This window comes from Nansenia antarctica (assembly GCF_963989245.1).
Source record: "Nansenia antarctica genome assembly, chromosome: 5".
NCBI lineage: Eukaryota > Metazoa > Chordata > Actinopteri > Argentiniformes > Microstomatidae > Nansenia > Nansenia antarctica.
The window spans coordinates 68,047,087-68,073,897 of NC_137690.1; the positions used below are offsets into that span (position 1 = coordinate 68,047,087).

Sequence of the window (26,811 nt, forward strand, 5' to 3'; positions counted from 1 at the left end):
TGTGAGTCCATCATATGTGATGTTTCATCAAAGAAGATGGAGGGGAAAGAGCGGGAGAGGAGACTTGGGGTTCAGCTACCTTGTACTCCAGCATTTTAGACTTCTTCTCCAGGCGTTCTAACTCAGCCTTCTGACCGGTGATGACCTTGTCCTTCTCCCCCAGTTTCTCCCTCTGGTCGTGGACGAAGTTATCCTTGGCCACAAGCTGGCTGTCAAACTCGTGGAGCATGGACTTCAGCGTGTTGGCTGAGGGATAGAGGAAAGAGGCCATGCTATGTTTAATTTTATATATATAAAAAAAAAAAAAATCCTCAATGAAGTCTGCATTCTAAAAAGCATGAAATGTCAATGACTTGATTTGAAATGTTTGTCCAAATCAAGTGGTTTGATGTCCATGGTTGGTCATGCTTGGCTAAGTCCTTACCAGTCTTGGTATACTGCTCTGTCATCATCTGGCGTATGCGGTGGCGTCTCTCCAGCGCCTCTATGAGGCGGGGCAAGGTCTGGTCATCGGTGGGGTCCACCAGCTCACAGACGGGCAGGGCTGGGAGGTTCTCCAGGAGCTGGGTCAGCACCGACGGGTCGTCTGGGAGAGACAGGACAGAACAGACGATGAGGAGGAGGAGGCGTGGAGAGAGCCAGACAGCACTCTACATCATTCACAGCTCAGTCACTATTGGCATGCATAAAGACACTGCTAACACAAGCTACCTGCTGTTAGAAACAGTCACACAGCTTCCTAATAATAGGCTTGGATATTCTCCAACAGTAGGCTTTAATCTGGGTCAATAAAACCAGGCGCATGATAACTAACTCATAGCGTGTTAACTAACTAGGAGCGTGTTAACTAACTCATAGCACGTTAACTAACTCATAGTGTGTTAACTAACTCATAGCGTGTTAACTAACTCATAGTGTGTTAACTAACTCATAGTGTGTTAACTAACTCATAGTGTGTTAACTAACTCGTAGTGTGTTAACTAACTCATAGCCTGTTAACTAACTAGTAGTGCGATAACTAACTTGTAGCGTGTTAACTAACTCGTAGCGTGTTAACTAACTCGTAGCGTGTTAACTAACTTGTAGCGTGTTAACTAACTCGTAGCGTGTTAACTAACTCGTAGCGTGTTAACTAACTCATAGCGTGTTAACTAACTCGTAGAATGTTAACTAACTCGTAGAATGTTTTTTTTTTTTTATTTGTTTTTCAGATTTTATCCCCTTTTCACCCAATTTGGTAGCCAATTTAACCCAACTTAGCATCCAATTATCCCCTGCCTATTGCGAAGGATCCGCCGCCCGACCCCGTGGCCGGCAGTCCCAGAGGAGGCCGCCAGGCAGACTAGGCTGACTGGCTCCTCGAGCCCAGTACCGTTACTCCAGCACCAGACGGGGGCGGTGTTGCGCGACGGATCCTAGTCCAGAAATACTCCTATACCCCCCCTCGGAAGCGGCCGGCCAATATGCCGCTTCCCGTGTGCCTCGGCCATATCTGGATCTGGCGCTAACTCGTAGAATGTTAACTAACTCGTAGCGTGTTAACTAACTCGTAGAATGTTAACTAACTCGTAGCGTGTTAACTAACTCGTAGTGTGTTAACTAACTCGTAGCGTGTTAACTAACTCGTAGCGTGTTAACTAACTCGTAGCGTGTTAACTAACCAGTAGCGTGTTAACTAACTTGGGCGTGTTAACTAACTAGTAGCATGTGTAGTGCATTAAGGGTGTTACCGGCGTTGAGGGGTACCCCCCGGTCATCCAGGCGGCGGGACAGCTCCTCTTTGAAGACTTGGTTCCGGTGTCGGCGTCCCGCTGCCAGGGCACAGATGGGACGGTCCACGGGCCGAGCCACCTCAACCTCCTGGGTCACCTCCGCGAAACGCATCACCAGCTGAAACACACACAAACACACCAAAATGTGTCTTTTTCACATTGCATGCTCTCTCTATATATATATACTGTATATGCAATGACAGTAATAGTCTAGAATAGATAGTTTTTCTGTAACTAGAGCCAAACAAGTGAAATAGTGAGTTCATGTTAGGCCATGCGAATTTGATTAAAAACTGCTGTTGTTCCTAAAATACAACACCTTTCAGACCTCAGCGGGCTGCATTGAACAGCACTAAACACACCTAGTAGAGCTACAACATTTGAAATCTGTAGGGTTTTTTGCATCTCTCACTCACTCACTCACTCCAAACGTTGCATAGCTCTCATCAGCAGAAAAAGATAAGTGAAATACTGAGCATCCTAGAGGAGGTCATGAATCATCTCACCATGGTTTCTTCATAATCATCCGCTTTAGGGTTGACACACACCACCATTTTCACTTTTCCTTCTCCGTCAAAATAGTTCTTGAACAGGTGCGTGACTTTGGAGTCTCTGTAGGGTACCATCTGTGATAAGAGAAAAAAGAAAAAACAGTGACAGTATTATTCAGCGAACTGTATGACTCAGGAGCTCTCTCTCTCATCACTTTACCTCCTAATATGCATGAAGTAGACACAGTATGAGACACCTGAGCAGCACTTGAGTTAAGGGGCATGAGGGGGGATGGCATCCCCCCTGAAATAAAAACAGTCAAAATCATCCCCCTCCTAAAACTGCCATGCCCCCTTTCCATCCCTTATGTCATTTTATCAATGTACGTGGTATTACTGATATTACAACATTTAGTTTTGCGCATATTTAGTAAAATACTGTGGGCGAGGGAGGGGGCACGCACACATGCAGTGACATTTTTACCAAGTCACTGACACTGAAGTCACTGACGCTGTGGGAATGCAAAAATTGTCCCCATATGATAAAATCCACCATCCCCCCTGATTTTCTTTTACAACTTGAGTACTGCACCTGAGGATATTCATTCAGAATGACCAACCTTGTTCGTTCCACAAATCTGATTCTCTCGTAGAACCTCTATACAGGTACGTAACGTCATCAGCGACTGGTTGATGTTGCCTGAGTAGAAGTAGAAGTTGACAGTGAGTAAAGGTAGAATTAAATGAATTGAAAGAGTTGTAATCCTCCCACGGTCAGTTCTCAGACTCACCTGCTTCCCGGAGGCGACTGCCCTCTGCTCTGGTCCTGCTGGTGCGCTCGCTCCCCGCTAGGTCCACCAGACACAACTGGCTCACATTCACCTGGTTCTTATCCTGCAATACGGCAACACGCTCGGTTAGTTAGCACTGTACTTCTGTTATCAAAAGGTTTCGGGGTTTAAATAAATAAATAAATACATTGGACTTATATAGCACTTTTCTTTTAGACACTCAAAGAAGCTTTACAAACAGAAAAGATTGAGTAGTAATAATAAAAAGAAACGATAAGTAAAAGAAAGTATAGGGATCTAATACATTTTTACATTACTAATCTAAGTCTAAGTGTCTTTGTAGGACAATCTACCCTGTATACTGCAATTACACCTAGATTTCGGGCGGAGAAGCGGCGAACAAGCAACGCCAGCGTCCTCTCTCAACTGACATTTTTTGAAAAGCTCAAATTTGTATCAAGGTTTTATGAAAGTCCTTGGTTATAGTTTTTAGATCACTAAATCTAAATTTACCTGAAGAATGTGGTCTCCGTCTGCGTCCAGCGGAGCTTGGGCCAGTTTGACGATGAACACGCTGTGGGAGCGACTGGACTCACGGTTCAGCTGGGTGTTAGCGATCCTTCGTTTCTTCTGACCTGAGCAAAGTTTCATTATAAAGAAATACAAATCCGAGGCTGAGGAAAATCATTTTCTTCACCACTAAACACTCACCCCGCCAAAACACTTCGAAGGCTTCTTCTGTGGACTTGACTTCCACCTCGGTGCACCCTGCCACATACATGTTGTGGTTCTGGTCCTCACGTAAGATCTTCGACTGAGGCGGTCTGCCAAGCAAAGAAAAACTGTTCAGCACATACTGTTAAACATTTCAACGGCTCCAGTTAGGTAAACACAAACCGAGAACATATAGAATTAAGACCACATAAACTATGTTAAGTTAAAAATAAACTACACAAGACGATGCATGTGAATTCAATACAATGGGTAAGAGACACTAGCTCAGCTTCAGGTCACCTGGCCAGAGCTAGAGACACATGCAGAGTCAAGCAGCACTAAAGAAGCCGTTAAGGCGGAAGCTTTCACATCTGTCTCATCACGACAAGATCTGCTGAGCCAAAAGCAGCTACCTCTATAGAAGCCAAAGGGGAGGAAAGCCAATGCCACCTGCTATTACATATTAACTACTGTATTATAAGCAAGGTATTAGACTGGGAGGGGGTAAGGACAGGGTTGATGGGCATTGCAAGACACGACTGCCATTTCTAAGGGGGTACAATGCAGGGGATAGGCCTTGACTGGCCACGTACATGAACTCAGCGTTCCGAACAGGTGTACCTCCCCCGAACCACCTAATTTAAAAACAGAACATTTACATCTGTAACCTACAACACCGTATGCATCAAACAATGAGGGGGAATTAGCTTCATCAACTAAAGAGAGAGTTATGGCGTTACACCAAAAAATAGTTTGGTGCCTTCACATAATGTGAGGCCACGTCTCATCAAAGAATTAACTTTTGGCATCGACTACTTTGCCATGACACTCCTAAACACACACAAAAAAGAACAACACAAACTTCCAGTTAGAACACAATTCTATTCCAAGGAAATAGACACACTGCATCTTGACATCAACTAGTGACTAGGGACTTACTTTGGTCTGATTGGATCAAATGGGGCCTCCTCCAGGAGATCATAGATGTAGTTGTTGTAGATTTCTATGTAGGATACAAACACACTGTAGCAGCTGTCCTCGTCGATGCCCTCTGACTTGCAGGCTTCCTCTGGACTGATCATATCAGCAAACTCTGGGTCAGGTTTCTGCCTGGGGAAACAAACACCAAGACAAGCCATCAACCCCAATCCAACTTCATTAGCCTAGATGGTTCAATCCCTCAACCCCAATCCATCTTCATTAGCCTAGATGGTTCAATCCTTCAACCCCAATCCATCTTCATTAGCCTAGAATCTAGATGGTTCAAAACTTCAACCCCAATCCAGCTTCATTCGCCAAGAAGGTTAGCAGGCAAAGTGAGTGCTACTTGCTAATAGATGAGGTAAAGCAAACCCCATTCAACCTCAATCGTTTTGAACACCTGTAAAATCAAATATCATCTGAACAGGCTTATCAGAAAGTTTGATTCACAAATGTAAAAAAAAAGTAGGAAAGTAAATGGATAATATCTAGAATACAATGCTGAGTCTTCAATGTTGTCTTCCAGTAAGAACTTTTGAGCTTTGCTGCCCTGGAGTTCATGGCATCATGTCATTTAAACAAAGCTAATCCAGTCTATTGGCTGGCAGAGCGACGTGTTGCTAACTAGCCTGAGCGGGAGCAACTTGGAAAATGGAGAACGGGAGAAGCTTCCACAACTGATATGAGGACAACTCGGGGTAAGATGACTTCACCTAAACATGAACATAGGCTGAACCATCCCTTTAATACATCTTTCTTGGCCGTGTACTATACCCATAGCTACGTACTTTGAGGAAGGCGTTTTGGGGACCGATTGCTGATTGCTCTCTCTCTTCTGTCTCTCCAGGAGGGCATCCACCTGACCTTGGACCTCCATCCCATTTTTGTCATCTGTCTTGAATACCTGGAAGAATTGTCAATATTTTATTGATCCATACTTTTCCAGACTTCTAGACCTGGGTAGGAAGAACCCTGTGTATATGAGTTATGTTTTACTGTCCATCTTGTTTTCCAAACCTTAAAAAATTACATTGCTTAAAAAATGTAATTAAAAAAGAATGACTAGCCTACAAAAGAGAGCATTTTCTCTGGAGAAAAACATGGTGGGAACAGAAAAGCCTCTTACATATCTCTTGGCCTGATAGGGGCCAATACTGTTGAAGAGCATGTCCAGAGACCGAGGGAGGAGTCCACCTTCTCCAGGGGAACCTGTCATAGTGAAGGTCTTACCACTACCTGTGACACCATACGTGAACAGCAAACCTAAACAAACAAACAAAACAACATAAACAAACTAGAAAGGGGAGTTCCTGAAGAAACTTTGTGGGCTTGCAAAGTTTAATACGGCAGTGGACACAGTTTAAAGTTGGATTGGACTGTCAAGCTTACAAGGCAAAAGCGCATTTTCAATATGACCATAGCATGGCATGCTGTTTAATTGGAACCAACGTAAATTCATGCAACTTTAAATGCTTATAGTTCAAAAAGTATAAAAGGTATGTATAGAAGTTATTTAAGTGGAGTCAGTCTACACATTTTAAAGTTGAACAGTGATTTGATTGTGATTGTCATGCTTAAAACAAGAAAGAGGAGATGCATTTCAAAATATAACATAATAAGAAACCAACGGTCTTCATAGAAACCCATGTTAATTAATTAAACTTAAAAAGGCAAGCACTAACTTTAAACAACAACAAAGTAAAGAATCCCGTTTCAGTGCTGTGCCAACAGAACTGAATTCCAATACGCATTTAACTCATTAACATGAAAACAATCACAGTGGAATGGCTGTTTTCCTGACTTACCATTCTTACAGTGGATGAGATCCTCAATAAGCGGTTTGGCCACATCCCCAAACAAGTCTACCTGGGAGGTTTTGATTCCAAACACTTTTTTGAAGGAGTACTGTGTCTGTGTCACAAAAACATTCAACACGATTATCAGCACATTGCAGTGAACAAAACATCAAAAAGATCAACCCTACTTGGAACTAGAACTATACCAGCTTCAGTCTCACTCCCACGTACCCTTAAAAAAAACTGTTCAGGGCAAAAAAAAGAAAAAGAATTAGGCTACTCCAGCAAGAAACTACAGGATCTTTTTTCCTTGGATTAGTTAGGTTAGTTAACTTATGTTACTAAGGAATGTGATTGTCATTAGGATATCATGTGGTGGTACATATGGTGTGATTTATGTATGACGTATGCAGTGTTTTGGAGTAGTTCCACTACTTGTAGCTCAACTACATTTTGCACAAGCGTGTTTGTAGTTTAAGTGACACTTCATCTCAAAAAAGTTGTCCAGATCACCTTACAAATATGTGGTTATGTGAAAACAGCTTCTATTGTGTAATCACATGCCCTCACCACGAGGAGCTTCAGGAATGAGTAAGCTTAACGTTTCTGAACAAACTAGCACCTGGTTTCTTCCGTGTCATCCGTATGCATGCACAGTCTATGTTTGTCATTTGCTTATAGTGTCTTATATTTGCAATGTATGTGTGTCTATGTATCTTCAATTGTGATTAGTCTGAAACATTGTTCTCCCCCTGCTGCTGTCTTGGACCAGGAGGTCTCTCTTGAAAATCTCAATGAGACCAACCTGGATACACAAAGCCACGGTTAAATACAATAAAACAAAAATATATCCTCACCTCTTTGAATTCTCCATTGCGGTTGGCTTTGAGGCCGTCAGGGGCGTGGAGCTGTATGCAGCTGCTGCTGATCATCTCAATACAGCACTCCTCATCCTCTGATCCCAACGGACGGATGCGACAGTACACCTAAACAACAGAGCACACAGCGAATTAACCTCTTCAAATTATTTCTGAGGGCATGTTGATTAACACAGCTAGAACTCATATTGAACAATGATAGCCATCCAAGACGGAGCTATTGGGTCTATTAAATGTATTTAATACGTATGTATTTAATAGATGTATTTATCTATTAAATATCTATTAGGTCTATTAAATGTATTTAATAGATTCGAGATGTCTGCTTTACAACTTGAGATAGCAAAGTTGAAATCAATCGAAACTTTACGAAAGAGAGCCTCACAGCAGTTGCAAGAGGTTGTCACACTTACACCAACAGGCTCTTTCTGGGTGTTGGAGGTCTTCTTGAGGCCAGGCCTCCGAGGGGTTTTGCCCTTCCTGTGAAACGAATTAAGAGACATGAATTCCTCTGAGAATCCCACCTACTGGCAGAACAAAGGCGGGTGCGTTCGTAAATACGCTCTGGAAATCTGATCAGCACTCGTGGAATGCCTCTTGTCCAATCAAATGACTTGGTCCCTTTATGACGTTGTACCCTGGTGTGCGCTCCGGCGCTCTCAGAGCGAATTTACGAACGCAGCCAAAGCCAGATAGCTAGCAACACAGGTTGGTTATCAAACTTAAGCAATCAAATAAACTAACGACATGTTAGATTGATTGACGCAGATTTACGTTGACATACAACAGCCAAGACTCCAGACTAGAAGACTCTAGACTAGTCTAGAAGAACTAGCTGTCTGTCATACTAGTAGTAGCTATATACATGTCTGTTGTTACTCTTGAAAGGTTGCTACTGCTAGCTAGCTAGCATTCATGCTGTCAAACTTCAAATCTTTAGCTGTTTATACATTAGCTACCACCATTAAACATGTATTGCACTTTCAATCATTTTAATAAATAGTAGGAATGTATTACAGCTGTAATAGCCTACTTACGCGGCTCTCTGCATTGTGAATTGTTGTATTGTTTATTCCTCTACTTGGTCCACAGTGCGCCCCTTCTGTGTTTGAATGTTCCCTCTCCGTGACGGGACGTTAGTCCACTGGCGGTGAACCAGTAAAAAGCCAGATCGGGACCTGAGTGACAATGGTTGTGAACCAGTGAGAAACCAGATCGTGACCTGAGTGATCAGCTATGAAGGAAGTCCCGCCCCCGGATGTGTGGTTGCCGCTACAGAGATAGGAGGAGCCAGAGGGTTCACTCGGCATCCATTTCCGCCCGCAAAGATACTGTGAACATTCTTTTTTCTTTTTAAATGACTGATATATGCACATTGTCCTTATTGATTTGAGCTAAACGCATGTAATGTCCAGGGTCTTACGATATTGTCGCAGCACAGAGCAGAGCATCTTGTCTCTCTGTCTGATGTGAACATAAAGATTACGTGTAGAAAATAAACATAATATCCTGATCACCCAGAGAGGTTTGAGGACTTGGTACAGGTGCTATCTGAGTGTATCTAGATATATATATATTGTATCTACCATTTTGCATCTATCATTTTGTATGCATATTGTATTTCTATTGCACATCTTGTCTGTTTCTATGCAATAAAAATGGGTAGAACACCATCTCTTTCTAAAATAAAGGCATGTAAGGCAATAAAGGCAAAAAGTGAACAACGTCCACACATACAACACCAGAGGAAGCTCCACGAACCACGTTCAACCGCGGTGCACCACAAACAAGGGGTTAAACTCGTTTGCAAACTATGCAGTAAAAATGTGGAACGCCCTTCCTATAATCTTAAAGGAGTGCAAAACACTGCCCACCTTCAAAACCACTCTCAAAAAACATTTACAGTAGGCTGCAATCCGTAACTGGACCCTCTAAAACAACAAAAACAAAAACAAAAATCAGATTAAAAGACCCGAACTACCCACTGTACATACTTTGTGTTTTGTCCCCCGCCCCCACCTGTGGTGTATGTCCCCACCTGTCCTACCCGATACCTTATGTTTTGTTGTATTGTTCTTCCCATGATGGATGTACGTTTATCTTGTAGATAGTAATAGTTATTTGTCTGTATTATCTTGTAGATAGTACTAGTTTTTTTCTTATGTCTGTCTTACATGTAACGATGAATTGAAAATCAAGGACCCCAATTGAAATAAGCCAGTGGCTTTCTTGGGTTTTTATCCTTTTAGTTGACCTTGTATGTAATATGTACTTTCATGTACCTACTTCTGCAAATCTTCTAATAAAGTTTTCAATCAATCAATGTATTTGTTCAAAGCTCCTGGTACAGTATTGGCAGATTTACAGTTAAGTGCTTCAAGCTGAGTGCACACGTAGTTAGGAGGCTGCAATCCGTAACTGGACCCTCTAAATCATTGTACATATTATATGTCTGTCCCCCTGCCGAACTACCCACTGTACATACTTTGTGTTTTGTCCCCCGCCCCCACCTGTGGTGTATGTCCCCACCTGTCCTACCCGCTGTACATACCTTATGTTTTGTTGTATTGTTCTTCCCATGATGGATGTACGTTTATCTTGTAGATAGTAATAGTTATTTGTCTGTATTATCTTGTAGATAGTACTAGTTTTTTTCTTATGTCTGTCTTACATGTAACGATGAATTGAAAATCAAGGACCCCAATTGAAATAAGCCAGTGGCTTTCTTGGGTTTTTATCCTTTTAGTTGACCTTGTATGTAATATGTACTTTCATGTACCTACTTCTGCAAATCTTCTAATAAAGTTTTCAATCAATCAATGTATTTGTTCAAAGCTCCTGGTACAGTATTGGCAGATTTACAGTTAAGTGCTTCAAGCTGAGTGCACACGTAGTTAGGAGGCTGCAATCCGTAACTGGACCCTCTAAATCATTGTACATATTATATGTCTGTCCCCCTGCCGAACTACCCACTGTACATACTTTGTGTTTTGTCCCCCGCCCCCACCTGTGGTGTATGTCCCCACCTGTCCTACCCGCTGTACATACCTTATGTTTTGTTGTATTGTTCTTCCCATGTTGGATGTATGTTTATCTTGTAGATAGTACTAGTTATTTGTCTCTATTATCTTGTAGATAGTACTAGTTTTTTTTGTCTGTCTTACATGTAACGATGAATTGAGAATCAAGGACCCCAATTGAAATAAGCCAGTGGCTTTCTTGGGTTTTTATCCTGTTAGTTGACCTTGTATGTAATATGTACTTTCATGTACCTACTTCTGCAAATCTTCTAATAAAGTTTTCAATCAATCAATCAAAGTTCATGTTAGTTCTACAGTACGGTGACAGACGTCCCCGATTTCCGGGGACAATCACCGGTTTGGACGACATGTCCCCGGAAAAGTCCCCGTTCCAAGCATTTTTTATTTATTTATTTTATCTTGGCTTGTATTGTCACCGAACCTGCTGCCAAGGGTCCTACCCATGGGGTCCTCCACCCCTTTATAACGTCAATGTATGCATATTACCCGTTAATGGACGATCGTTACATTCAATAGAAAGCATTTCAGCCCCGATTGTTCCCCATTAACGAGCTCATTATGATTGAATGGAGCAATATCAAGGTAATTCTTCACCACTCAGTGAATTACATCCAAGCGTGGGGAAAGCACGCAGACAGTCTCAATGATAATACAATGAAATATATGCAGTGGGTGTATAAAGTTGTTTTACATTATTAATAAAAATACAATACAATATACAGAATTTTGACAACATCATTAGTCTTATGTTAGGCTTAAACATTATGTTAGGCTTAAAGTATGAGTAGGGTAGTGGAGATAAAAATGGGCATAAAAAGCACAATAGTGTGTACAAATTCACCAGAATGCAGGAAATTAAGTGTTAAATCCTCTTTTTTTCTGGGGGAGGACCCCCAGACCCCCCCTTGGTTGATGGTTGGCTCGTCAACCTGAACAGTTCTAAGAATTACTTTTAATACCACTTACAGTACACTGACACTAATGTTGAGAGGCACATTCCAGTATTTACACTTGAGTATTCTTGCTTGAATGTGTATACATTGGTCAAAATAAGGTCAAAATAAATGAAACAGCAATTGTCCCCGTTTCTGTATTTCATCATGATAAAATGTATACATTTTTCCTAAAAAGTTGGAAATGTCCCCAGATTGCATCTGAGAAATCTGGTCACCTTATTCTACAGTGCTTAAATAGATTGCACACTATAGTCCGGGAGCCAAAGCCTGCTTTTTTGATGAACCTTGTTTTGTCAGGTAAAGTTTTTTTCTCTGCTGTTTTTTGTTGCTTGGGGGCACCTCTTCAAAATACAGGAGGGTGCCCTGTGATATGCATTGAGCATTTTCAGATATTAACCCCTTCATGCCCAAAATGCCAAAATCCCAGAAAAATAGACGAGATTTCATGTAAAATACTCAAATCAAATTCATGTTTACTCATAAGGGAGATCATGTACAATGTATTTTTTTGTGTTACTATTCATTAATTTGGAAGAATATTATTTATTTATTTTTAAGGCAGTGGCTTCATCGAGGACTTTCTGGAACGGTGCATCACATTACCAAAGGCTGATAGTTCGTACCCAGCTTTCTGTCAATTTTGATGGCAGAGCCTTTTCCCGACCCATAGTAAGACATTACGGTGTCGCATCCCGATATGGCATGGGCTGATGAAAGGTTCTTGACAATTTCTGAATGCTTGCTCCACTATCGCCCTTTCCTTGCGGTGGGATTCCATGATGAGTGGTACATCCAGTCCTGCCTGAAGGTGATGGTGAAGGAGGAGGACAAACACGTCTGTGTCGTCAGAAACCACAGAGATGTGATGGGCTTCTCCAGCACACATCAGGACTTGTTGGACAATGATGATGTCATCTTCTTCCTGCTGATCTTCTTGATCATAGCGGCCCCTGTCACCACCAACTTGTGTTTGTTGGTGCTCCGTAGATGGAGTTGTTTGTGTACAGGGCTTAGGGTGTGAGTGTTTGTGTACAGGGTTTAGGGTGTGAGTGTTTGTGTACAGGGTTTAGGGTGTGACTTTGTGTACAGGGTTTAGGGTGTGAGTGTTTGTGTACAGGGTTTAGGGTGTGAGTGTTTGTGTACAGGGTTTAGGGTGTGAGTGTTTGTGTACAGGGTTTAGGGTGTGAGTGTTTGTGTACAGGGTTTAGGGTGTGAGTGTTTGTGTACAGGGTTTAGGGTGTGAGTGTTTGTGTACAGGGTTATAATAGTTATAATAGTATGGGAATATGTTTTCTCTGTTGACTGACCAAATGGGAAAACCATGTTTGGCCCCTGCATGATGTATTAAAAGGAAACACAGTATATTTGTTTGGCATGATTTACCTTCAGAAGTAAATATTTATTCATAAACAATAAATAACATTGTTCTGAAATATGTTTTTCTTCAATAAATGTTTATGTACAATAAACATGATTTAAAGGAACAAAACCATATGTGGCATGCAATGTGATGCCACAATAAACCTTTGGAAATGTATAATATCATCCTCTAAATTAACTTTTGTTAAGAGTTTCTGACCATCATACTTCAACATCAACTTCATCTTACAGACTTCATCAATAGCTTAATTCTTCAGTGCTTTTGGTGTAAAGTACCCGAATCTATAGCGTGCACATGGCACCATTAGAAGCATATATGTACAGTACTTCATACAGTACATACAGCCAAGACACAAATAGACAGTTTTCCCACAGCAATTTCTTACACATTAGTCATACACATACATGAGTGCCACTGTTTGCAGTTGGTCAATACATTTGTTATAAAATATATAAAAGTTTAAAAAATAAAACGGAATTGTTTGTTTATGCATCATACTACAGCTTGTATGTTCCCACTAAGCCTCTCTCTTCATATTCCACAATCACAATCACATGAAAATCTGAAAACCCACAGTTAGGCTTCCATGTGTGTGGTAGTCAAAGTCATTGTGTTACCTCTCATTTAGAGTATGGAGAACTACTATTCCACCACACTTACTTCAGGAACATGTCCATTATTTGGTTTTATAATTTATGAAAATAAATGAGAACTTCATCATCCTCTCATACAACACACTGTGTCCCCCTCTCCTGACTGCCCCCACTATCTCTCTCTCTCTCTCTCTCTCTCTCTCTCTCTCTCTCTCTCTCTCTCTCTCTCTCTCTCTCTCTCTCTCTCTCTCTCTCTTTTCATCATAAATCAGAGAGATTGCACCTTAGCCCCATATTCCTCCCCAATCAAACCACTGTCCCCATTACGGATGTAACGATGCATCGCGATGCAGTTAATTATTGCTACGAATATGTGACGATTTAAATATTTATATATATATATATATATATATATATATATATATATATATATATACAGTATATATATATATATTCTTTCTTTTTTTCGGACAATGCGATGCATATGGACGTTTTGTATGAGAAATAAATAAAATAATATTTTTCAGTCATAACTTGTCTGCAATCTCATTTTGTTAAAAGAAAAATCGTGAGAAAATCGTCTCGAATCGTGAGTTGAGTGCATCGTTACATCCCCATTTACATCCCATTCATAGCTTCGTTAGCTGACAGGTGGCTAGTGGCTAGTGGCTAGTGGCAGGCCTTGCCTAGCAACTAGTGGCAGACCTTGGCTAGGCATATTGCCTTTGTGTTGTCATTATCTGGCCTCTCTCGTCTGCTGTGTGACCAGACCAGGGGCAGACTGAACAGTAGGATGATGCCAAGACTGACGGCCACACACAGCAGTGCTGCACCCAGTGTGTTGGCGAAGGTGACAGGCAGGGAGTGTGTGAGGAGCCATTCTCGCCGTGTCACCATGTCTTGCTCGATGGCCTCCATCTGGAAATGGGTGCCTATGATGCCACACACATGGAACAGCTGGTGGCTGTGACCTGCAGGGGGCGCCAGAGAACTGCCGTTAGATAAACAGAAGTCGACAGTACGGCAATGACAGAAACTATAACTGGTGGCTGGCCAACACAGTTACTAATCCATGGGAGGGGGGGGGGGGGGGGTTAGGGTTGAGGTTAGATTCAAATGTGTTAGTGAGACCTATGCAGTGATATATTAGATGGATTCTTTTTTGATAGTATTATTCTTTAGATTAGATTAGATTAGATTCAACTTTATTGTCATTGTTAGAGTGCAAGTACCAGACAACGAAACGCAGCTTAGCATCTAACCAGAAGTGCAAATAGTGATAGGCACAGTATGGTACAGTACTACGGTAGTTTAGAGGTATATAGGTACTACGGTACTACGGTAGTTTAGAGGTATATAGGTAACTATGTACAGCTAAGACAAACAGACTGAAGAACTGCTTCTACCACAGGGCCGTCAAGGCCCTGAACACAGCAAAGGCCTAAGTTCTGGGCCCAGGACAGTCCGGACGGATTGTATGGCAGCTAGTGCTGAGGCACAAACATGTACATTTCAAGCCTGCAAACTGTGACACTTTAAAATAACGTGAAAAAATACTTTTGTGCAATATGACAACCCTAGTTGACTATCTGTGCAGTATAGTACAGTGGATTGTGTACATAGCCTTTATTGATGTAAACCAGCTCCTTACCTTCTTGTGATTTTATGCTTTTTCTAAAAAAAAAAAAAAAAAAATCTTTCCTAACACCAGGGGAGCCACCCCTCCTAAATTTCGTTGTTTGGTACCTGTACTGTAACAATGACAAATAAAGTCCATTCCATTCCATTCCATTCCATTCCATTAAGGTAGCTATGTACAGTATAGTATGTACAGAGGTATAAATAGTGGCTATATCAAAGGAGGTAGGTGCAATGTGCAAAAATAAGGTTTTGTTCACTCTTGTGACAACAACAGTGTGCAATAGCTTATAAGCACACATTATGTAAAGTGAATTACGGTACATCATATTGTGTATGATTACTATCACTATGAATGAACAACGGTACATACAGTAAGCCAGTTTGGGGGGCAGGACAGGTAGACAGGTCTTACCTATGTAGTCGAAGCTGCCGGGCGCCAGGCGTTCTGGGAGGTGTGTAGCGAAGAGGAAGGCCGTGAGAAAGGCCAGACTAATGTGGCGGTAGTGAAGGATGTTTGTGTCGTTGTCAGTGCAGCCCTCACCCGCACATATAAAGATCTATTGAAACACAGTCACAGAGTTGTTAGCCTCACATGCTAGGCATTCATGCTGCCTGCCTGAAACATTGGCTGGCGAAAAAATGCATTCTGCGTACACAATGTAGCTACTCCTCCGTTCATGTGACACAGACATATGTATGTGACACAGCCATATGTGTGTGACACAGACATCATGTGACACAGCCATATGTTCATGTGACACAGCCATATGACATAGGTTTAATACACTTTACCAAACAATTTTAAGCAATAAGGTTGTTTGATTTGTCTCTGTACCTCCTCAGCCCTGCATTAGTGCTTGTGGACATGGATCCTGAATGTTTTGATTTTGATATATACAGCAAGTCACCCAGTCTAGCTGTGTCAGTCAGTGTCAGCCACAACAGTCAATTACTCAAACATTCACTCCAATTAAGCCTACAGTAAATTGCTCAATTCAAACCACCAAGCATTGTCAGAAATGCCTCTGGAGGCGATTACATATCTGTTGTATTGTTGATGATGTTTCATGCGTAAGGGCAGGAGTTTACTAGATGTGTCAGTCATGGTTTTTTAAAAATGATTATTGACTCACCCTGTAGAAGAGAGGAATATTGTCGAACAGGAAGGGGTATGCAAAGGCCAAAATGCGGAGAACTTTACCAAGCCTCGGTCTCTCAGGGAGTCTGGGATAAAGCAATAGTGATGTTAGAGTATCATCATCCATGAGAGTGAAAACTACATGCACATTCATGTAGTCTTAATGTAATAATGTTCATGTATTCAATAATCATACAATTTACAATTAGGTTTTTAGTAGCATGAACTCTAATCAGGTGTGATTTGATTAGTAAAAGAATGTACTTACTAATTTAATAAAACCTCTTATTATATTCGCTCTTACTCTTTACCACGGCTACATTGTTGTTACGACATGTTAAGTTGATATCAATATTATCTTTGCACAGTAACAGCTGACACTAATTGCATTATCATTGCATGGGTGTTAGCATGGAATTAGAACTCCCAAGACCTCTATACCTATTGCGTTATTGTCTGCAAATTGTCTGGATACTGCTAATTGTATCCTGTCTTATTTGTCTTCTGTCTTATCTTGAATTATGCCTATTGCCTTATTGTCTTGTGGTGCAAAGGAACCGAAACATACACATTTTACTCTCTTACACTTGTGTAAAGTGACGTAACAATAAACTTGAACCCTAGGACATAGGCTTGACCCGCAGGCTAAGTCAACCTGGTAGGTCTAGACTATCATTGACCTTAGTAAAATGATTAGCTACACTTCTTCTGCAAAAACATACATTTTCTCTCTAAACATAAACTAACCTTGTATAACTATTACACAAGAAGTTACATTCCACATTCCAATGTGTTCGTAACAAAAGTCACATGCATAACTTATGTAACTAGAGCTTAAAACCACTCTTGCACTGCTCTCACGTTTCACAGCAATCACAGCTCTCCAGAGTAACTGTCAGAGCCAAGATGAGTCAAACCACATTCTGTGTACGTACAGTAGCATTCTTAGCACGTTCTTAGTGTAAATTAAGCCAACTCTCTCTTTACATATGGTACACGTTATCTCTTACAACAAACACACTGTATCCAGCAGTCTGTTGCCCAACCGAAACCACACTTGGTTTTCTATTGTCTATTATGAATGCATGTTGTCATTTTGTTTTAGCTAGTTAGCCAACACCCACTATACATTTGCAAAGGGAGAGGTTGGGTTGGATGCCTGTTACTGTAAATACTACAACAAATGAATCAAATAATATGTAAAGTTCAACAGAGGTCTTTGAAGCAGGACTCAACAACTGAATGAGTTCAATGATGAACTCATTCATAATGTGTAAAGTTCAACCGAGGTCTTTGAAGCAGGACTCAACAACTGAATGAGTTCAATGATGAGGAAGGGGGGGAAAACAACCAAAAACAAGGACCAAAACGTTACATTATAGAGTGGGAAACTCCAAATATTGGAATTGTAGTTTGGAATGAAACATTGTTAGTAGTTACTCTTGACAGAAGGCAAAGGGGAAACACAACCAGAGTAGACATGGTGTTTACCTTTTTGCGATGTCATGGTTATATTGCAGAATTGGTAAGCCCAGTCTTTGCAGAGGAAGGAAGAGGGAGAGAGGAGAGGCAGAGTCAGACAGCCATCACGCCGAGTTAGGCTCGCTGTAACCGAGACAGCTCGGTGAACCAGTCAGGCCCAGAAGAAAGACGACAACAACATGTTGCCTTATTGTAATATGACCAGAGATGTCACAATACATGTCCCTCAGTGCTACCCAAGAGAATTTAAGCTGAGATGAAATGCTTAATCTGCCTCATAGTATTGTTTAGACAGCCAAAATGTATGTTTTGACAGAACAATATGGCTTTATTTCCAGATAGCAGTTCATATCAGCCAGTCTATTGAATTACAACCGATCGTGTCCAATCGTTGTGGCATGTGGGAATTTGAAAAATCATTCTTTGTTGGATTGTTCGTTTGTAATTACGCTTTCAACAAAGGCCACAGGTGCTTTGAGGTGCTTGAGATTGAGTGGTTGCTTAACAACAGTAACCCTCCAAAGCCCCCTTACCGTGAGTAGCAGGCCAGGGCCGTGCAGATGACAGTGTTGATGACAGCGATGGGGATATAGTACTGGTGGAAGGAGCTGTTCACCCACTTGTCAGGAATAACGTAGGCAGAGTAGGTGATGGCTGATCCTGTGAGAGGAAAAATGTGAAACACAAATGAATCACGCACACACACACACTCTGTATGTGCACGCTTCAGGCATGAACCCTTAATTGGAACTCTAACTGTTTCAGGGTTTCCCACCCCTGTGGTAAGGGGTATTAATCATCATTACCATCATCATCATCATCATCTAGTTTTCATTATCAGGATTCCTACAAGTTTCAACAAGTCAAATTTAAGATCTTTTTAGACCTTTTTTATACCTCTTTGAATAGAATTTTAGACCTATTCGCGACACCATTATGATGTCATCCTCAAGGTGATGAAATTAGGGATTTCGTTTAGTTTATTAGTTCATTATATCGAGGACAATTCAAATACATGAACCATATAAAATACAGTAAAAAAGGCAGCGTTAGCCTAGTCGGCTAATTTTCAGCTGAAGTCCCCGGCCAGTTGCAACATGGCATCCTGAAAAGTAACGTTGTTAGTTAAAATAAAACATTTCAATATTCTAAGAACACGTGGCTGAGACAAGGTACCCCAACATCACACTTGACAAAAAACACAAGTAAGCAAGCTGAGGTGATTACAAGCGGCTGCAACAAACACTAAAAGCGCATAGGGGACAGGGACACATGAAGTCATAGCAAAAACGTAGAAGCACACACAAGCCAGAGCATGTTTACAAACCACACCACATACACACTTATGGGAGCAGCGACATTTCTAGCACATAGAAGCCACAGGACAATTACAGGCCACACAACATTAAGCACTTACAAACAGCAATACATTAAACAAACCAAAACATACAAAAAAGGCGTTATGGAGAGGCAGCACAGAGAGGGATTAATGAGGACAAGTATAGTTCTGTGTCAGCCAGGCTTTCATGTGTGTTGTGAAGGTGGAGGAAGTATGTACTGTATGTCTTTGAGTTGGTTGGGTAGTGAGTTCCAGTTTTCTATTGCTATCACTGAGAAGGATTGTTTACTGAAGGTGCTTTTCCTGAATGGAACTATAAGGTCGCCACGAGAGGTGCTTCTGGTGGGCCGTAAGCTGTGGTCACGCTGGTTTATGAAACAGTTACTGCCATTTCACTGCCATACAGACAAAAAAGGAAGCGAATTGGCATTTCTTTGGTTCCAGCTTGATTAATTTCCTGCGTAAATAGATGTGGTCGGACTGATTTCCTTGCAGGATCTCATTCTTAAGACCTAGCACCTAATTTTTAGACCGAATAACTGACATTTGGGACCTTTGTAAGCCTTATAAATTGGATTGCTGGATTTTAGACTTAAATACTTTTTAAGACCAGTGCGGGAACCCTGCATTATGTAGTATTAGTGAAGTCTGCTCAGGACTGAATATGCACTGAACCCATTGAAAAACTCTGCACTGCACTTAATATATATAGCACTATTCAATGCACTGTTGTCTGTCCTGTGTTGTCCTATTTTTTGCATTTGTTTTTGTTCATGTATACATGTGAAAAAAGCATAAACGCACCTACTGTAATGCCAAAGCAAATTCCTATATGTGTAAAGCATAATGGCAATAAACGTTATCTGAATCTGAATCCGAATCTGAGTATTAGACGATACAATGCTTGGCGTCACTCACCCAGACTGTAGAGACTGAGGGCTCCGTAGTCGAAGAAGAAGCAGATGTGGCGCGCGCGGGTGGACATGGTGCTGAAGGTGTGCGCACAGCAGGAGGCCAGCGGGTACACGCAGCACGACACCAGGAACACCAGCAGCGGCCAGGTGAACACGTCACGCATCACATCCTGCATCAGCACCACGGTCAGCAACTTCCACAGGAAGTACCTGTCAAGACAGGATGCAAGTTAACACCAGTATATGAAGCCAGTATGAACATGTTTACCCATGTCAATTGTGCTCAGCTGTCTTTTAGAAAATGTCATCTTTGTTTCTAGTATCTCTTTTATAGTTAAAAAAAGAAAGAAAAAGTGTTTAAAAAAATGTGTCAAAAAACATTTTGGGATTAGGATATTATCATATTTTTTTCACTGGCTTGATTGCTTTATTTTTGATAACTCTGCTTTCTACATGATAATAGTAGTACTGTTTAGTCACCACGGGTGGTGTTACATAAAGACTCATCACAGCTCATACTAGACGTACCCATCTTCTCAGTTTGCCCTGTACACGTGTTTACAGAGGCGGTAACCGCATCGTCTCTGCACACCTCATTAACAAATCAACCTTATTTGTGGTCTCCTGTGCCGCTGCGCTCGCTTGTTGACAATTGTGGAAACAGCTCAGCTCAGCTCATTAGTGGTGACAGGAGTTCCTCACTAGCCCCCCCCCCACCCCCACCCCCACCTTCCCCAAGACGCTGTGTGGTGACTGTGAGACTAACATGATTGCACTGTACTAGACATGTTCTTGAGGTGTGATGCAAGGTATCTTCGAGGTTTTTGAAAATGTCGTGCGATTGAATTGCTGTAGAGCATATCACGAGTTCAAGCGTGTTATTCTTGGAGCGTTAAGAGGAATGTTGTATTTGATATAACCCAGCACACCTTACCGGGTATGCGGTTGGATTGAATAGGGCTGTTTGTTTTTGTTTGATGGGGACAGAGATGTTTGCATCCACACCTTAAGACAAAGTCGGTGTTTCACAACAGTCTTAACCACTTCAAAAAGGCCACAAACTCAGCCGAAGTCAAGTCAGTGATCAGTATCTCTAGCATGTCGATCCAATCTGCTCGTTTACATGCTTATTAGAATGCAGAGGAGGTGCACTGCAGGCTACGCTCTACTGGCATCTATATGACTCATTTACATCTTACATGCAAAGGGACAAGGTAGAGTGTGTCCCTGTGGTATGAGATAGTTATGCATAAGGATTTTGTGAACATCTATTTACTTTATGGAGTTCACTGACAGGTGATATGAATATGAAATAGGCAGAGAAATACCTCCAAACAACCACTGTATATCATGACTGGGAGCAGTAGAGGCTGGTTGAGGTAGACATCGGAGGACGGGCTCATTGTATAAGGCCTCATTCCGTTCCATGCATTACAATGATGTAATGCCCCTCCTCCACCAGCCTCCCCTGACTGAGATGCCATAGAATGAGGCTCTAGTATACAGGAACTGACAAATGGCAAATTACATTGGGAAGATTTCCATATATTTGGAAGATGTTCTGTTTTTCTCTACCAGTAGGCTATGATGTTGTTTGAGAAAAGTTTGCGCACTTAGCTTGCTACAGGTTCTCAGATAAAATAGTCAACTTAGAAAAAGGAAACAACAAACTACTTCACAGTTATGTGGAAATATACCAAAGTCTCCATCAACAGATTAATTAATAAGCTTGAGCTCATTTTCTACCAGTATGATGAACATATGAAATGCCTAAATTGAATATAAAATAGCGTAATAGGGCTTTTGAGTAATTTAAGCTGTCCAGCTGTAAAGTTTCTATAACTGAAATGTATAAACATACTGTCTTGTCTCACACCTCTTTATCTACTGTATGTATACTGTATAGATCATACTACAAGATACCGGGTGGCAAGATACCGGCCTAGAGGTTAGAGAGGCCGGCTAGCCTCTCTGGTTCGGAGCAAAAAAATACATGTGTGCAATGACAATAAGGTTGAATCTAATCTATTTAAAGTCTGAGCAGAGGTCAAATGCACTCAGATCATATTAGGATTATGATGTTTTCCTTCATTTGAAATGGGAATTTATTTTGGTCGCTCATACTGTATCTTAACAAATAAGAAGGAATTGATCTCATTCCTATTCTAAATGCATACACTTGTTCTTAGCTTTGATTCCTTTACTCCTAAAGAGACATCTACTCTCTTGGGTGAATCTGTCTATGGGTGAATCTCAAACCAGCACTCAGCTGTTAGTGTCAGGCAGTAGGCCTATACACAGCACTCAAGTTGAGGGGGGATGAGGGGGGATGGCATCCCCCCTGAAATAAAAACAGTCAAAATCATCCCCCCTTCTAAAACTGCCATCCCGCCTTTGCCATCCCATATGTCATTTTATCAATGAACGTGGTATTACTGCTATTTCAACATTTAGTTTTGCGCATATTGAGTAAAATACTGTGGGCGAGGGGGCATGCACACATGAAATGACATTTTTACCAAGTCACTGACGCTGAAGACACTGATGCTGTGGGGATGCTAAAATTGTCCCCATATGATAAAATCCACCATCCCCCCTGATTGTCTTTTACAACTTGAGTACTGCCTATACAGTAGGAATATGCAGCTATAGTGTAAAGCCATACCAGGTGGGCAGGAAGTGAGTCCAGATGTTGAGCGTTTCATTGGTTAGCTGGAAAAGGCTGAGGATGCAGTCTAGCGCCGAGCTGTGAGGGTGGCGGTAGCCGGAGATGATGCTGTCCTCATGGAACACCTAGTAAACAAAACACTGGGTTACTTTATGGTTGGCCAACACTCACTGTAGTAGATATGTGACACGGTCTGGTCATTTGGTCCGCAAGTCGGCAACCAATCAAATTGTTCTTTTATTACTTTTATTTTGAAACACGGAAATACAACACAAACTCGCTAGTCAAGCCAAAATACTGCAATGGAGTGAGTAATAGGTGAGTAATCCCCACTGCTACCTAGTTAACTATAACACTACTTTTTTTTTTTTTTCTGATTTTATCCCTTTTTCACCCAATTTGGTAGCCAATTGAACCCAACCTAGCATCCAATTATCCCCTGCCTATTGCGAAGGATCCGCCGCACGACCCCGTGGCCGGCAGTCCCAGAAGAGGCCGCCAGGCAGACTAGCTGACTGGCTCCTCAAGCCCAGCACCTGTTATTTCGGCACCCCGGGGGCGCTGTTGCGCGACGGATCCTTGTCCGGAAATACTCCTATACCGCCCTCGGGAGCGGCCGCCCAATATGCCGCTCCCCGTGTGTGCCCCAGCCATATCCGGATCTGGCGAGCTGGGATACGATCCCAGTCCCCGGTGGGCAGCTTGCACTAGTGGCCAGTGCTTAGACCGCTACACCACCGCGGGGCACACTATAACACTACTTTACATTGTTAGCAGGCTCACAAAACAAGCCGTGTTAGTTGACGAGCGAGTGTGTCATTGATTTTCGCTGAAATGTTTTGACATTTTTCGAAAGAAAAGGCAGAACATTAAATCGGATGCCGACTTGCGGACCAAATTACCAGACTGTGTCTCGTAGGGCATGTGAGATGCGGACCCAGGTGCGGTGCAGGACAAAGTGACAGGCAGCGGTTAGCACGACTAAGGACACTTTACTGGAACAGGAAACTAACAAAAAGCCTCAGAAAGAAAACGCCCACAGGGAGAATTCTGCTCAAAATCGGCGCGAATACTGTAGACCTGACACAAGGTCTTCCCAGAATCACCGCCTAGAGCAGCTCACAACTCACTGTACAAGGCAGACACATAACAGAGCAGGAACACACACAACACTGAACAGACAGGGAGATCGACCAGCCAGGAGTGCTGCTGGGAAGTGAGGAAAATAAATACACAAGTGCCAAACATACACAGGTGACACACATTAGTCCATAACAAGGAGGACACTATTCTGGAAGGCCTTTCCGATTTTTAGTCCCACAATTCAATAGAGAAGGTAAGAGAGACAGATAGTAGTGAAAGTGAACCAATTATCATAAACAGTAGGCAGTATGAGCTTTTGGATATAATATGGAGATCAGTGTTGTTGTGAATGCCATTGGAATTCAAGGGCATAATTGGACATTCCAATAACATCATTTGATTGACAGGAGCCTTTTGTTTTCAATAAGGATTTTTTTTTTCGAGTCTTGATTTAGTTTACCACACGAAACGACCTCAACCATGATGAAGAGAGACTAGTCACGATAGTTATTCTTGTTGTTCAGGATCATCAAAGAGCCAGCCAAAACCTTATGGAATAGCCTGCCAGCCAATGGCAGGGAGTCAGATACAGTCTCAAATTACTATATTCATGTTTTCTATCATCCTGTTTTTGGTAGCACTTTACATTACAGCTCGGAATAAGTGGGTAGTAACATGGTAATAACCATGGTACTTACCAGTCATTACCAGCAACAAGAAAGACAAGTCCCTTGTCTAAGTTAGAATGTAGTTTCCATAAAATTATCATTTTGACGATGTTTGAACAGAGAAGCCAGTTACTATGTCATAAGGTGGTATCAGAGCTGGAAAATCCAACATTACCTGTTTCCATTTTGTCTCAACCTCACAACTAAGACCATGGTTACTAAGTCAGTGAAGTACACCTTAAGTGTAAATAAACAGCAAATAAACAACCAACAGAAACAACAGAGGAACAGAACAACACGTCAAAGCAAACAAGGCAAGAGTCAGAGTTAGTCAAGGGAACGCTAAAGAATACAAGTGGGTTTTGAGTTTAGATTTAAAGGACTCGATAGAAGGGGCAAGTCTGATGGACATGGGGATGCTGTTCCAGAGGTCAGGGGCAGCGACAGCAAAAGCACGCCCCCCCCCCCCTAGACTTGAGGTTGAACTTAGGGGTGGTTAGGAGACCCTTATCAGCAGATCTGAGGGCCCTGCCATTGGTATAGAGGGCGAGGAGGTCTGCTAGGTAGGAGGGGGCCTTAAGAGCTTTACAGACAAAAAGAAGAACTTTAAAATCTATCCTATGACATACTAGGAGCCAATGAAGGGAGGCAAGTACATACATCTGTATGATACAGATATGCCGTGAAACAAAATACTGTTTCACTTTTGTTTGATATGTGATGACAATATTTGAAAATGTAAAAGTTGATTATTGCTATGTTAAGTACAGATATGAGTTGAAAAAGACACTAAAACTCAACACCTTCATCTCGTTACCCTCTTTTAAAAACTCATTACTAGACATAGTCTCTGATCACTGCACCTGCTTTTATAATAACCTCCCCCTGGTTCCTGCTGTTTTATATGCTGTATATATTGTGATGTTGTATTTGTTAGGAAAATTTACTTTTGTTGTTTATTGTACTCATGTTTTATATTGTATATACTGTGTTGTGTTGTACAGACTTGCCTCTGTTTTGCCTCTTGGCCAGGTTTGAAGGAATTGGTTCTCAATTGCCCTATCTGGTTAAATAAACAGGGTTCCCACAGGTCCTTGAAATCCCTGAAAGTTTGTGAATTTGAGAAAAAGAAATCAAGGTCTTAAAAGTTTTTGAAAATAGACACGGGTCATTGAAAGTGCTTGAATTCCCCCCCCCCCCCCCCCCCCCCTTCTCTCTCTAAAATAAATAAATATATATATTTAAAAAAGTTTTACTTAGCTCGTCAACTAGTAAATAAATCTCTGTATTGCTTAACTATATTTCACAATATATTGTTTTGCTGTGGTAGAGAAGGCAAGAGACCATCTAGTGTTCACACATTCAAGCCTCTCTTTTTAATTGTTGTCTGTGAGCGGATAGTTCCTATTATATCAATTCTCATCTTAGGGTCTCTAGATCTGTCTCCAACTATGCCGTGTTGGGTCCTTGAATTTGAGGGAGTTGAGTCTTGAAAGTACTTGAAAGGTGCTTGAATTTGATGTTTCAGGTGTGGGAACCCTGTATAAAGGTTATTATTTTAAATTATTTTTAAAGATACTACAGCTGTTAATTCATTAATATGTGTAGCTAATGTCTTGTTATTGTTTTGAAGGTGTTGCCTCCCTTCATTCTCCAACTACAAATGATTACATTACAGAGAAAACTACCTACTGGATGTCTTCCTATTACTAATGCTAACATCTCTGTTTTTGGGTAACAAATTATGGTTTTAGTTGTGAGGTTGAGATGTATAAAAGGCATAACAATGGAAATAGGTAATAGCAGTTTTTAATTTAATCATGTTTCTCTTTTAACTTTTTACTGTTAACTTGTAGTTCTGTAAAGTGTGTTGTGACACAGTGTAAAATGCACTTTAATCCAAAATAAACTTGGAAAGTATGGTGACCAAGATATAGAATGAAGCAATGTCTTATTTAGTGAGGCGATCGCTTTTTAACGCTGGCGGCCAATCGGTAGTCTTTATTCCTCAGCTCATGGATGAACACCATGTTTAAACCAACCCTGCCTCGAACCACAGGCCAGTCTCCAGCCTGGGGGGTGTGGCTTGTTAGAGAACATAGAAACACACACACACACACACACACACACACACACACACACTCTAATACTAAAACAATTATGCACTCACTGCAATGTAAGTCTCTTTGGATAAAAGCGTCAGCTAAATGGAATTTATTATTTATTATTATTATTATTATTATTATTATCTTAGTGACAAGAGACAATCTTTTGAGACTGAAAAATGAATGCTCCAAATTGTTGTCATGAAAGTCAAACAAACAAATATTTCTCAACTTTTTCATTGAGTGTAAAACGTAATCAACATCAACTCTTGACAACATGTCAGCAGGATCTCAGTAGAAGATAAGAAAGACAGTGAACTTTACTTACTTTGGGCACTTGGTTGATGGTGAAGACTCGTGGTAGTCTCAGGCTCAGCAT

The 26,811-nt window shown here is 41.4% G+C and overlaps 2 protein-coding genes across 2 annotated transcripts; both read right to left on the reverse strand.

Annotated features, from left to right (window-relative positions):
- Positions 1 to 10: 10 nt before the first annotated feature.
- On the reverse strand, positions 11 to 10,813 carry LOC308158286 (kinesin-like protein KIF23; the record flags this gene model as incomplete). The annotated part of the gene is made up of 16 exons (XM_080531879.1): positions 11 to 246; positions 425 to 586; positions 1,731 to 1,890; positions 2,279 to 2,398; positions 2,884 to 2,963; positions 3,055 to 3,157; positions 3,568 to 3,689; positions 3,766 to 3,878; positions 4,362 to 4,403; positions 4,708 to 4,878; positions 5,538 to 5,653; positions 5,876 to 6,012; positions 6,555 to 6,660; positions 7,403 to 7,531; positions 7,837 to 7,903; positions 10,764 to 10,813. 16 exons carry the CDS (start codon positions 10,811 to 10,813, stop codon positions 11 to 13), a joined length of 1,914 nt encoding a protein of 637 aa, XP_080388005.1.
- A 3,274-nt stretch (positions 10,814 to 14,087) lies between these two features.
- paqr5b (progestin and adipoQ receptor family member Vb) lies at positions 14,088 to 26,811 on the reverse strand (the record flags this gene model as incomplete). Its single annotated transcript, XM_080531880.1, has 8 exons — positions 14,088 to 14,365; positions 15,448 to 15,592; positions 16,169 to 16,259; positions 17,665 to 17,709; positions 18,189 to 18,315; positions 19,913 to 20,118; positions 22,574 to 22,701; positions 26,761 to 26,811. 8 exons carry the CDS (start codon positions 26,809 to 26,811, stop codon positions 14,088 to 14,090), a joined length of 1,071 nt encoding a protein of 356 aa, XP_080388006.1.